Genomic DNA, 12,870 nt, shown 5'->3' with positions numbered 1-12,870 from the left:
CCAAGGCAGAAAACGAAAGAGGTGAGAAGGTAACAGACGAGACAAAAACCGTGTGCGAATGTGGCAACAAGACAGATGAACTTCACAGATGGCACAAGCGGCATGATGCAGCATGTAATCGACCGCACAACGAGAGGCTCCAGTCACCTCCAGATTCTCCCAAAACAAACGGCGAGAGTATCTAATCGCATTGTGAGTTGAGTGAATCGATACCGAACTGTTTGCAATATTGTCATTGTAGCAACGAGTATGAAGTGGCAAAATCTGAGGCAAATTGATCACCAGCTAAAACATTTGTAAAAGGAACCCATAGTTATTTTGTGATTGTCAGTGGAATCGACTGTTTTTGCAAACATACACTGTCACCAAAGTTTTCTTCAAGTATTGTAAAAAAGGATCATCTTGTGTCGTTGTCGTGAGTGTGTCGTCACAACAACCTTTTTAAATGACTGATCATTTCAGCGCTCGTATTTTTGTAATGGTGTAAGTCATTTATTGTTCTTGTAATAGAGCGAATAAGTGGAGTGTTTAAAGTACCATCGGGACAAAGAACAATAAACCAGTGTTGTCTACTGAACAGAGAATTCCCTGCCAATGTGGAGCCATTGTTGTAGTCCAACAGAGAGATACTGTCAAGTTATGCGAGCTATGACTTTGTGTCAGTGACACTGTTCAGGGTAAAATTCATGAGAAATGTTGAGCCAGCAGAGAATTCCTTTTTAAAATCAACCCTCACCATTGTAGTAACTGGGATTGCAGGACTGCTGTGATAAAGATCCTTCCAGAACCTTTGGCTGTCTCAACTACAGTTTATCATGTCTCTGTGGCATCTTCGACTGTAGATGTCTCGCAGTGTTTCTGCTGAGGAGGCATGTTTGACTGATCACAGCTACAAGCCTGAGCTACAGAAAATTGAAGCCTGCGAAGCCAGCTGCCTCGCTATGACGGTTACTTATTTTGGACAGTAAATCTCAGCTTGAGGTTAGAAATGCATGCTGTCTTCAGAAGGTATTTTTTTAGTCAACTTAAAAGGAAATATGAAGCGTTAACATGTGGCCTGTTTTAGAGAGGCTTTAACTAGCTTATCTCTACCTAAACTATTACATTAGTATTTATGTATAAGTCAATCTGAACAGTGTAAGTAACTGTATTTAGGATGAAATTGGCGAGGCGGTTAAGCCACGCCCTGCGTAAGAAGGCTGTGTTCTTCCAAGCGGGGTGATCGTGGGTTCAAGTCCGACCTGTGGCTCCTTTCCAGCATGTCATTCACTCCATTGTCCTATCTAAAATAAAAAACAGAAGCCCGAGAAATAAATCTGAAAAAAAGACTTAAGTTTTCTTCAATAAGTATGATTTTGTAGACGAGAGTACAACAGGTGATTATTATGAGAATGATTAATGCTCATCTTTGCAGTACGTTTATTTTTATGCCGCCTTTTTCTACACGTGTTTATTTGTAGTGACTTCAGTTGTTGGTTAGCTCTGGTTGCTGCATTGTCTTGTGGTCGGGGCTGAGTTTGTGTATTTGTAAAGAGCCTTTAAATATCATGTTGTGCCATGTTCTTCTTCTTCTGCTTAAAGGCTGAAAGGAACCACCTTTTTTTGCTTTCATTTCATCTAGAAATAACTTGTATCATTTCCGTACTTCAGAGTAGCTCTGAAGAGGAGTGGAAGAACTAACAGCCCTTTGTGTTGTAGTTGGGTTTTTTTTTTGTACCTTTCAAAGATGGTTGCTTTTGTAACCAAGTGGAGTTCTTAAACAATTAGAGTCAAAATGATTCAGCTCTTTGGCGTTTAGTTAAGCCAAATTTATTTTTGCCAATACAACAACTGCTCACTCTGTGCACTTCCTGCTGAAGGCCTTCTTAGCCATCTTTGCCTCAGATGTTCCCCTTGCACCCAAAGTTGTGAGGAAGCTTCTACTTTTTTTTTTTTAATTTATTTCAGTCTGTCTCACTTTCAGTATTGCTTTGTTTTGTTGCAATGCTGTGATGTGATCATCAGTTCTGCTTTTCATTTAGTTAAGTGTGGGAATCAATGTGACAGCAGCACTGTTCACCAGAGAAAAAAAAAGAAGTCAACACAGAGAGAGGGAGAGAGAGTTTGTCATCATTTTAACCTTCATTTTTTCAGTCCTTAGCTTTGGATTACAGTCATTCGTGTCATTTGCTCTTTTTCTTGGAAGCATGCCCCCTATATTTCAAGTGTCACTGTATCTTTATTTAATTGATGAAAGCCCACTGTACGTACTAACTAATCTGCTAAATATCATTAGAAGTCACACAATAGTAGGTTGCCTATATTGAAAACTAGCCGGTTAATACAGCTGGAAATGAGCCGTGAAGGCTAAAACCTGCTCCTTTTACTGAGCTGTGAAGTGAAGAGGACTGTCCGTGTACTTGAATAAGCATCCCATAACATTTATGAAGATTGGATGATCGATAGATAGTCTTGATTGGTGTAAATGCTTTCAGCGTTATTCCATGCATCCTTCAATGAGTCATTCATATTTTTATATCACAGAATCATTCTAAATCTTCAATCAAAATTTGTTTTAACTTGTCTCTATTAGCAGTTATTAAACCATGTTAGCGAGCAAGTCGAAGTGTGAATTCTGATATGTGATTCGTCGGTCAAATTCAGGATTATCGACCTCTTAATGCATCATCCAGCCCTCAGAAGACTTGGATTGCGTGTCACGTTTTTCAGTCGTTCCTCTACCATGAACCAAGAACAACAATCTGCCGACTCAGTTTTGCCATCCCTGAGCTCGTTGCGTCGTACACATGTCCCGGCTCACTTTGTGTGTTTATGTGCCGACTTTTCCATCTCTCCGACTCAGAGGTTTCTGAGGGAGTGGGTGCTACTTCGTTTTTTTGTTTTTTTTCTTCACCCTGCTGGAAGCTCTGGAACTTATTACAGTCTGAGGCATTTTCATAAACGAGCCATTCAGCTGCTCCTGCACGGCTCTGAATGGGACACACTGTCGCCAGGAGAAAGAGAGTTAATGTGAGCTGGTTAGTCGTGAGACCTCCCTATTACCGACGACTTGTGTTCAGAACTGAGTCGTGATTTGTTCTTGTGTTTCGTGTTTTGTTGCAGCACTGTGTTTTCTGTTGCATTCTGTTTTGTTTTTGCTCTCTTTTTCTAGCTGACATTGCTTTACGCATGTTTAAAGCGTACTGCGACTTCAAATTGATACTAATCCTTGAATCCTTGAAACCTTGAATTTGATCTATCTCTCGATCTATCTTAATCCCAACTGGATGAGGGATGACGGCATGACTCGTGGTAGTGGAGTATAAAGTATCACAAAAGATTTTCTGGTGTTTTCTGACTAAGAACAAGCATGGAAAAAAAAACTTTTTCTTTTTTTTACTTTTTACACATCTTCATCAGGATGTTGTTATTTAATTTTTATTAACTCTTAATTACAAGTAAATCATGTGTTCTTTATCCAGCTCGTAAAGTCTTGCCTGGATATTGGTTTCACTCTATGGAGAAATTCATGAGTTCCTGTTTCAGACCAAGCTAGACGATGACGATGACTTCTGAGGTTGTGTTTTGTGAGCTAATTTCCACTATTTATAGAGGTGCCGCGTTAAAGACACTGAAATGAATAGATCCGAATGAAATGTAAGAGCTTGATTATAAAGTTCTGTCGTACAGATGATATCAGCGCAGTATCTCCTTTAATCTTAGTTTTTATTTGACTTCCTTGAAAATGTGAAATACTAAATAGTGCGGACTACATCCCAAAATGATTTCACCACTACATCATTCTGTGGCAGCGATCAGTCTCAGGCAAGGCTGCCTGCAAGGAAACAGGGCCATGTGATGTGACTGGGATATGATTATTAGAGCAAAGTCGTCATGCTTGGGAGGAAGACGATCGCAACACGCACACACACACACACGCACGCACACACTCTCAGCTGAGATCTGAGAGGACATTTGACCTGGAAAAGGCTTTAATCTGCAGCTGAAGAACTCTGATGTGAGATCAGGATTAACATGTTTACCACTATACGGGTCTTGGCAGAAGCCTCCGATTGGTTTTGTTTTTCAGCTCCGCTTCTGTTACCTTCAAAGCATTAAGAGTCTGTCAGCTCCTTTCTGTAAAATACTAATGTTCCTTTTGTTTTTTTGTTTTTTTTATCTTGCAGGTTTCCCAAGAAAGCAAACAGGTAAGAATCAATTTTAATTAAAAAGAAAATCTGCGTGCTAATAGGTAGCTCCTGCTGTGGCCACACAACATACACACCAGAGGTTTTAGAGACATAAATCCCCATATGAGAGATTCTACAAGGCCTGAACTGCTGCAACACTAAGGACTTGAGAGGTTGGACCAAAGCTACCCTCTCACTTCCCTCCCTCTTACTCATACTCACACACACACACACACACACACACACACACACACACACACACACACACACACACACAGTGAGGGACAAAGGGGTCCCTCTTCTGAGGGCGGCCCATCACTGCCTTTCACTGTGAACAGAACAGTGGCCTTTCACAGTTTGGGGGCCGGTATAAGCAGAGGCGGCCATACATACAGCCTCAGAGGGTTCAAGCCTGAGTCTGGCCTTGTAGCACCTCCTCTGAGGAGCGTCCTTTCTCTGGCCTCGCTCCCTCAGCGCTCTGCAGAGCAGCTCCACTTCCTCCTCTGGCTGTCACATTATACAGCAGACACACTCAGCATGATTCATACACTAGAAAGGTCCTCCAGCCACATTATTCTCAATGCTCAACTGAACAGTTGCTGGTTGTTGTGTTGATGTAAATCCTCCTGAATCTTTCCTTGCCTGCAGCTTTCTTATGCAGGATATAAATACAGAAAGATGCAATGACGAGGCCTGTAAAAACAAGGATACTCGTAAAAGACAGAAGTTTTGTATATGTGACAGCACATATTGGATGAATGTCAGTATTTTTGCTCCCGTCTCTAATGGTTGTTTCTCTATCTCCAGAACTAGCAGCATTCTCAGTAAAGACCACCCCCCAGACAAGAAACCCAAAAGTGACAAAACCTCACTTCCCTCCAATGAGTTTGACCCTACAGGTAACGTCCCCCTTCGTTCTTCTGTTCTCCCTCACATACTACACAAGCATTTACTCTACCTTACTGCCACACAGACTTCTGTCCCCCTCTCTCACTGAAACACACACACACACACACACACACACACACACACACAAACTGTCTCATAATACAAGTCTCACTTGAATGGTTTGCACCATGCACAATGCATGCTGGGATGGTGAGAGGTGGTGTGTGTGTGTTTATTTTTATTTTTTATTTTTTGCTTATTGCTCTCTTTAAGGACTTCACATTCATTTTACTTGAGTGGTGTGATCTGAGATCAGTGTTTGGGTCTTATCTCTGGAGCCACACAACTTATTTTGAACAGGAGTTGGAAACTTTCAGATTTAATAAATGTAATGGAAAGCTCACTGTGTATTTCATGCTCAAGGCTGCAGCAAACTCACTGTTCGGCACACACACTGTTAAATTACAGGAAGTTCAAATCTGCATGTGTAACGTCCACATGGATGTTGTAGTTTTGCATAAAGCCAGCGCACCGTGTCCTCTGCTTGCTCGTAAAGGTTGGGTGGTCTCTCTCTGCTTACCCGAAAGGGCACAAAAGCCACTAAAGCCCGTTATGCACGGCAGTTTCAGGTTTATTGCAGGGTGAGAATCCGCCCGGTCGGATACGGCGACACTCCCTACGGTATCTGTCAGTAATCAGGGCAGCATGATTTGAGATGACTGAAGCTTCTGTATTCAAAACAAAATAGAAAATCCTCTCTGCACCACATGGCGGCTTATCTCTGTATGATGCAACACAGCATAGACACCGTGTGTTCTCTCAGCGCTTACACAACACACACACTGTGCCGCCTGTCTGTGTGTAACACTCGACTAAAATCTCATTCCACCTTGTTCTCTCATGGTCTAAATCTGATACAATGGAGTTATAATGTCATTGAGGCAGCCAAAGAGAAGAAAAAGACACTAAGGTCATCCTCAAAAGATTATTTGTAGATATTCATATTTCAGTTCTTTTCATGACCTTTGTATCCTGCCTGCCTGCATGCTCTGTTTTCTTTTTCTTCCTATTCAATTTGCATGGACTCTGTAACTGTCTTTTCTGAGATTTTTCTCCTCGTTGCACCTTTTCTGTCATCATCTCAAAGTGGTTTAGGTTTATTAGGGATGGGCAGGAGTAGTGAGTTACCAGCCAATTACAGTCACATGTTAGTCGAAAAACGCTACCATAAGGCAGCTAATAGTTTGTATTTTTTACTAAGACAGTTTTCTGAGATCGTCTCAATCTCTGTTTGGGATTCATTTCGTTTGTGAAAGCACCTTCTGGTGTTGAAAGTCCGAACAGAAACTGCAGTAAATGAAATTTCTGATGCAGTCCTGATACGAAGGCTCAGTGCTACTTATGTAAAACAGTATTTCCATTATCATACATTGAATTTATGGTATTCTTTAGTTAGGGCCTGACCGATACTAGGGAGGGGGAAAATTATAATATTATGATGATATATCTGCCGATGTCTTTCTTAGATTTATCTCCAAACTTTAGAGACAGACAAATACACACACGCGTGTATATCAAACACAGTGTAATGAAGACCTGAACTGGAAAGAAAGAGAACATGTACGTGAATCTGAGCTTGACAGAGCGCCGGTGCTTGTTGTCATCTTTAAAGCACACTCTGCTGGTGTAAGAGAACTGCGAGTTTAGTACAACAAAAGCCAAGGGAAAGGATATTTGACTGGTTAATGAATCTAGTGATATCGGAGATGACATTGGTCGACGCTGATAGTCATGTGTTACCTTAACATGGGCTGGGCTCTCCTTTAAGCTATGGAGTCTGCACTGGAATCACTGAAGCTCATGATTTTAATACAGGATCCAAAGTTAGTATGTTATTGAAGTCATAACTACTTAGTGCCATTAGATGACAATTTATGGAAGTGGAGCTATGAAAGAGGATGGCTCAAACAAGAAGACAGGCCCATCCCAATTATTCTGTTTTATTAAGACACCTATTTGTTCATTTGAGTTTCTCTTCTTCCATGATTGTTTCTCCTTCATGATTTTCTCTTTCCTGTTTTGTGTTTCCTTTCCTTGTTTTGGTTCTTGTTTTGTGTGTGTGTCTGTGTGTGTGTGTGTGTGTGTGTGTGTGTGTGTGTGCGCGCGCTGCGCTCTGCGTGGTGGGGGTCTGTGAGCAGAAGCTCTGGTGGTGCAGAAGAGTGGCAGCAGCAGTGTGCTAGCAGAGGGGAAGCCTGAGTCCTGTGGTAAGATGCTCCTGCTGGAATGACTGGTGTGACAGCTGCATCTCTACGCCCTGTAGAGCCTGCTGTGAAATTGCCTCGAGATGTTTTGATTATTCTTAATGGCCGCAGTGTTTCATTTATTTCATCGTTTTTATCGTGGCCCCTCAAAGTCCAACTGGTTTCATCATCACATTGACCTTCTCTGTAAACATTGTTGGATCATTGTTATTATTAATTAACCAATCAGCACACGGTTTGCTCTGTAAAATACCAAACACTAGATATTGAGGCCAATCAAAGGCTTAAGGCTTAAAGCAAATATACTGTGTGTGTGTGTGTGTGTGTGTGTGTATATATATATATGTATATATATATATATATATATATATACACACTACATTTTTTTTCTTATTTTTCAGGTTTAAACTCAATTTCAATAGTGAGATGTTTCAGCCTTGACGTGAAATTTTTTGGTGTCTTCGATGGAAAACATTTAGTTTGATGAATCGATTCAGCGCAACTTCAAATATCAGCTGTAAATTGGATCGTTTTAGCACTTTACAAAAAAAAAGTCTAAGTGTGCTCACATTAAAGCTGCTGCCATGTCGATTGTAGTCAGCCATGAATGTTGTTGTTTTATATCTGGCTTACTGGGATCTGAGATTGCCTCAAAAATCAGCCTGTTGTAGTCTGACATGTACAAAACCTTTTATCTCTCAAATATTCATCCAAATCCACCGTCTTCATCTCAATCCATAGTTGTGTTTGTACATGTGTGCACTGTGGATGAAGGTCATTGTAGGACATGAAGAAGATCTCGGCAGCGTTGCTCAGACCGACTTAAAAGAGACATTTGGATCACCAGGATGCAATCAAACAGTTTACATTAAACCATAATCCCACTCTCTGCTCAGTTCAGAACTCGTGTTTAAATGTAAGTGATGATTTCAATCTGGTTAAATGTTGATCTCTGGTATAAGAGAGAAAAAAAAAGTATTTACATGCCTGCAAGGCCTTTTGCTTTAGAGTTAAGCCAAGCGGCTGCTGATGAAGGATTAAATGATGTTTTCTGAACGCACATGTCAGCATGAGGTCATTATGGAGCCTCTGTGCACTGTGAGTGTCGTTCCACCTCTGTTCATGTTCTCTCTCTTTCTTCTTACATCATCTGAGATGGGTTCACATAATTAACTGCCTTGCCTTTAGACAGACATTAAATGTCTTTAGGAATTTAAACAAACAAAAAAAAACTCAACATTTCTCGTCGGTGCATGCAGCGCACTGACTTTAAAGTCAAAACGACTTATCTGTGTGGGACACTCTTTATCAGGAGAATCCTCCACTATCAGATGTGACAAAGCAGAGGTGTGAGCTTTCCACTTGACTCAGTGTTCTCCTTTTGGTCTGAACTGAGGAGCCGCGCAGATAAAAAGACTTTCTCACAGATCAAATAGTCAGCCTTAAAGATTCTTACTAAAGTAGTCTGACCTTTGGAATCTTGTTTTTGTGATTGTTTGTGCGGCTAAAGTTACTCCTTCAGTGTTGGAGGTCGGTTTCTTGTCTCAAGTACGTTTTGATTTTTAGCAAAGGGTGCCGCTTGCAGACCAGTTAAACCTTTTGAATAATACATCATCTTCGATGAATTGAACTGATCAGTGACCCTGTCAGCACACCCACCCCTCATAGTTGGTAAGCACAACCTGAAGAGCTCTAAAATGATGCCCAATCATAGGGGAAAAAAAGGCGACAGATCAACATCTCAGAGGCAACTTCACACCAGCTCTCCAACCCATATGGCCTTTTACTGTTTCCTTGACACCCCGTGCCCTCTCCCTGATTCCCCTTCCCCCCTTGCTCCCTCTATTTTGCTGAGCCTTCTCCCTCTGAACCCCTCCCCCAAGCATGGAGCCTCTGCCCCCCCCCCCCCCCCCCCCAAACCTCTCTCTGTGTATTCACTCCTGTTCCCTCCACTCTCCAACCCCCCATCCATCCACTCACCTCTCTGCTTGATGCTGCACTGACCTGGGGAATCTCAGACACAACAACAAACATATTCCACAGTCCCCTCACTCGGCTCGGGTTATAATACTTGCTTCATATTGATGTGTTTACTTGTAACCCCCCCTTCCCCCCCTCCCTCCCCATGAGCCTTTTCAATCATGTCATCATGTTTTCTTTTGTGTGTAACCGTCCAGTCAGTCTAGTGCCAGACAGACGTTAAAGAAGCTCTTATCTCTTCTCTCCGCACCAATGAAACCCCACATAAAAAAAAAAAACCTGAAAAGTAACATTGCTCCTTCTGGCCTGTGACACAACACGTCTGCTGTGTTAGAGATAAAGTCTTGACATTTTTATAAGGATTCGTCTCTTTGTGGCGTCCATTCAACAAACAACAATGTTTGAAAATGTTAAAACTTAAGTATGATTCCTAAAATGCATCAAATCTTCCTCAAAGGTTCGAGATATATATATTCTATACGGGCTGACTTTACTGTACGCTCCGAGACTCTGAAAACAGGATACACTACGAGAAAGTGGTTTTGAGTTGATACGTCAAGAACGGTTCCACATTTTTAAAATGCGTCTAACTACACACTCAAGTCCTTTTGTGTCGCTGTTCTAACTGTGGAGAGATTTCTTTCTTGTACGCACATGAAGGTGACCATTGTTTTAAGACACGCGAAAGTGAAAGCAAATTTAAAGCCGAAAACACAAATCTTCTGTAAAAGCATGAAGACAGTCATCATGTCACAGAAGATGAAAATGCACGTTTTAACTTATTTAAAATATCGACCTCGTGTTTAGTAGAAGGTCAACGGTTTCAGAGACGTTAAGTACAGTACAATGTACAGTACTATTTCAGTTCACTCGGGTGACTTCCTGTTTCCTTTTCTTGAAGACACTGTTCTGTCTGTCTCTCCCGTCCTCCTCACTTGCAGGTCTGGTCCAGCGATGTGTGATCATCCAGAAAGATGAAAACGGCTTTGGGCTCACAGTCAGCGGGGACAACCCAGTGTTTGTGCAGCTTGTCAAAGAAGGTAAGACAAGTCGAGAGGGAGCAAAGGAAAGGACGCTATTAACAGTCGGCCCCGGACTCGCACAGAAGAGGGAGTCATCAACCACAAACCATTCTTACTTAGAGAAGCAGCGCCTTTCACTCTGTATTTCCTCCTCAGTAGTTTCACTGCAGCTGCAGCTTCTGCTTTACAGTGCTGTATTTTTAAACGGGGGGGGGGGGGACTTTGACAGGATACTTGTGTTGTTCCCCTCAGTCTTTCTCTGTCTGTTGGAGATGATGTGGGATGTTATCAGGTCTCTGAAAACGCTGCACACTGTTTTCTGTACTGTCAGAGGAAGATATTTTGTGCATTGTCATCTTTGCTTTGCATTTTTTTTTTTCTTTAACTGTCACTAATACGACGCCATTCGACTCGACAAGAAGAGCACTTTCTCCGCCTGCACCGACAACTTCAATCTTCACTCCCTTTTTAAACTAAAAAGCAAAGAGGAGGATTTAATAGTTTGATTGTAGTTTCTCTTAATCGTGCTGGTGAAAAATGTTCCAAATAATATTTCATGTTTGATGTTGGTAACTCCTTCATGTGTTTGTTTAGTTTTGGGATTGTTTCAACTCTGGCTCAGGGGATGCAACATAAAGGAGTCATTATTACAAAATAAAATAAAATAAAAAAGAACGTCAAACAAATACACAAAGAAAAGTCAAGTGTTTATGGATGGTTGATGACATGCTGCTTGGCTCAGCAAAAGAGCAGAGAAGAAGATACTGAGAGAAAAACATAGTAAATTAGTTTCTATTATCGGCATCCTCAGTTCTTTCAACTGGAAGCTTACAGGAAACATTTCAGATCAAGTCGAAGTGAAAAATGTGTCTTTTCGTGTCCCCAAAAACTTCAGAAAGTTATCCCCAGTTTTGTGCACGCGTGAAAGAAGCATTAGTGAGAGAGGGGGAGGAGCTTTGACTCGAGCCTTTGTAGACCAGCCCACTGATGCCAGTGATCACAGGTTGACGGAGACATGGTAGTCGGTTAATTCCTCCAAAGCAAACAAGAAAAGATTCAGCTTTGTTCTTAACAGCCTTCACATTCAAAACGATGAAGTCACCAGGTGGCAGTCACGCCTGCTTTTCTTTTTTCTCTCCATTTAGACAACACGATCAGGAGAGATTACTTCTGTCGTTTAGCGACACGAATACAAGCTCCCCACAAAAACTGAGGACAAAAAGTAGATGGTGTAGTTGTCTTTGTTTCACAGAACACTTTGGCCGGTTACTGCTGACTTAAGACACAGAAGGGAAGCTCATAATAACCTGTCTCGTGCCTAAATCCCTTTGTTTGTGGTGGAGCTGTGAAACAGGTCCTTCTTGTAATATAACCACTGTTATGGTCTTTCAAAATAGCACTCAGATAGTCACTTTGCAACAGCGAGTCTTTAAAGGCTAAACAGTGTATTCATGGGGAAGAAACATCAAGCGTTGAATCCTGAAAAGTGTACATCTCCTTTTCTCCTGTTTCCCCTCCTTCCTTTTAATTCCTCCATTTGTATTTCTTTCCTCACCTTCTTTTTTTTCTTTTTTTTATACTCTTCTCCCTCTTTGTTCTCCAGATGGTGCTGCTATGCGAGCAGGTGTTCAGACAGGAGACAGGATCATCAAGGTATTGTGCTCATCTGCCTGCATGGATTTCAACTGCTCACGTCACTGTTGTCTTGTTCAATCTAAATATAGAGGCTGTAGGCTGCCACCTTCTGGTCACTCTGTATTTCTACTCTCTTCTTCTAGGAATTGAAAGCGATCACAAATTCAAACTGCACTTAAACTGTTTGTTTTAATCCTTTTTTTTTTAAATTTTCATCCTCATAGTTACATTTATTTTTTTCTCCCCCCAAGGTTAATGGGACCCTTGTTACACATTCTAATCACATCGAGGTGGTGAAGCTCATCAAATGTAAGGTCCTACATCTGTGTTCTGGCTTTTTTTTTCTTCCTAAATAATTGTGAGAGGAAAGCTGACACTGCTCTGATGTTTCTATTGTAGCGGGCTCTTATGTGGCCCTCACGGTGTTGGGGCGTCCGCCAGGGCTCCCCCAGATTCCCTTGTCGGAAGCAGAGTCCGAAATGTTGGGCGTAAGCATTTCCTCTCCGAACTCACCAGCAGCAGAACGCCCCTATAGTCCTCTCGACCGCTTCTCCTCCACTCACACATCATGGGTACTTATGACACAAGTTTTTATTCATGTCTGAAAAACATCAATTTCCATGTTTGACCTATTAGTTTTCTTCCTGGTTATCTTTGTTCTTGCGTCTTTTTACCCGTGGTCTCCCTTTGTGCATGCATGCGTGATGTAACGTTTTCTTCAATGCTTTTCACATGCACTGTACACAACCTTCACCCATGTGCTTTCAGCTTTCTTTTTTCTTTTTCTTTGTATCTATAGGATGAGAACAGTAGCGTCTGCAACCAGAGGGTTGACATGTTACAAAAGACACTCTTAAGAGAACAGCAGGAGCTCCAGGTTAGTATGAAGGCTCATTTCCACGTTTCCCGTAGTGG

General features: G+C 41.6%; 1 protein-coding gene across 3 annotated transcripts in view; it reads left to right on the top strand.

Moving 5' to 3' along the window:
* Positions 1–12,870, top strand: part of arhgef12a (Rho guanine nucleotide exchange factor (GEF) 12a) — a 38,343-nt gene that overhangs the window by 11,830 nt on the left and 13,643 nt on the right. For 2 of the 3 annotated variants that reach the window (XM_079353895.1, XM_079353894.1), the window contains exons 2-9: positions 4,167–4,187; positions 4,977–5,068; positions 7,256–7,321; positions 10,240–10,338; positions 11,924–11,973; positions 12,207–12,264; positions 12,355–12,527; positions 12,755–12,832. In XM_079353895.1, coding sequence (XP_079210021.1) covers positions 4,167–4,187; positions 4,977–5,068; positions 7,256–7,321; positions 10,240–10,338; positions 11,924–11,973; positions 12,207–12,264; positions 12,355–12,527; positions 12,755–12,832 — 637 coding nt within the window. The remainder of the gene's footprint in view (positions 1–4,166; positions 4,188–4,976; positions 5,069–7,255; positions 7,322–10,239; positions 10,339–11,923; positions 11,974–12,206; positions 12,265–12,354; positions 12,528–12,754; positions 12,833–12,870) is intronic. The other variant, XM_079353896.1, reaches the window with a different exon arrangement.

The sequence above is a fragment of the Symphodus melops genome (genome assembly GCF_947650265.1).
Source record: "Symphodus melops genome assembly, chromosome: 10".
Taxonomy (NCBI): Eukaryota; Metazoa; Chordata; class Actinopteri; order Labriformes; family Labridae; genus Symphodus; species Symphodus melops.
The sequence above is the reverse complement of the archived record's forward strand: the minus strand, read 5'-3'. Positions and strand labels throughout refer to the sequence as shown.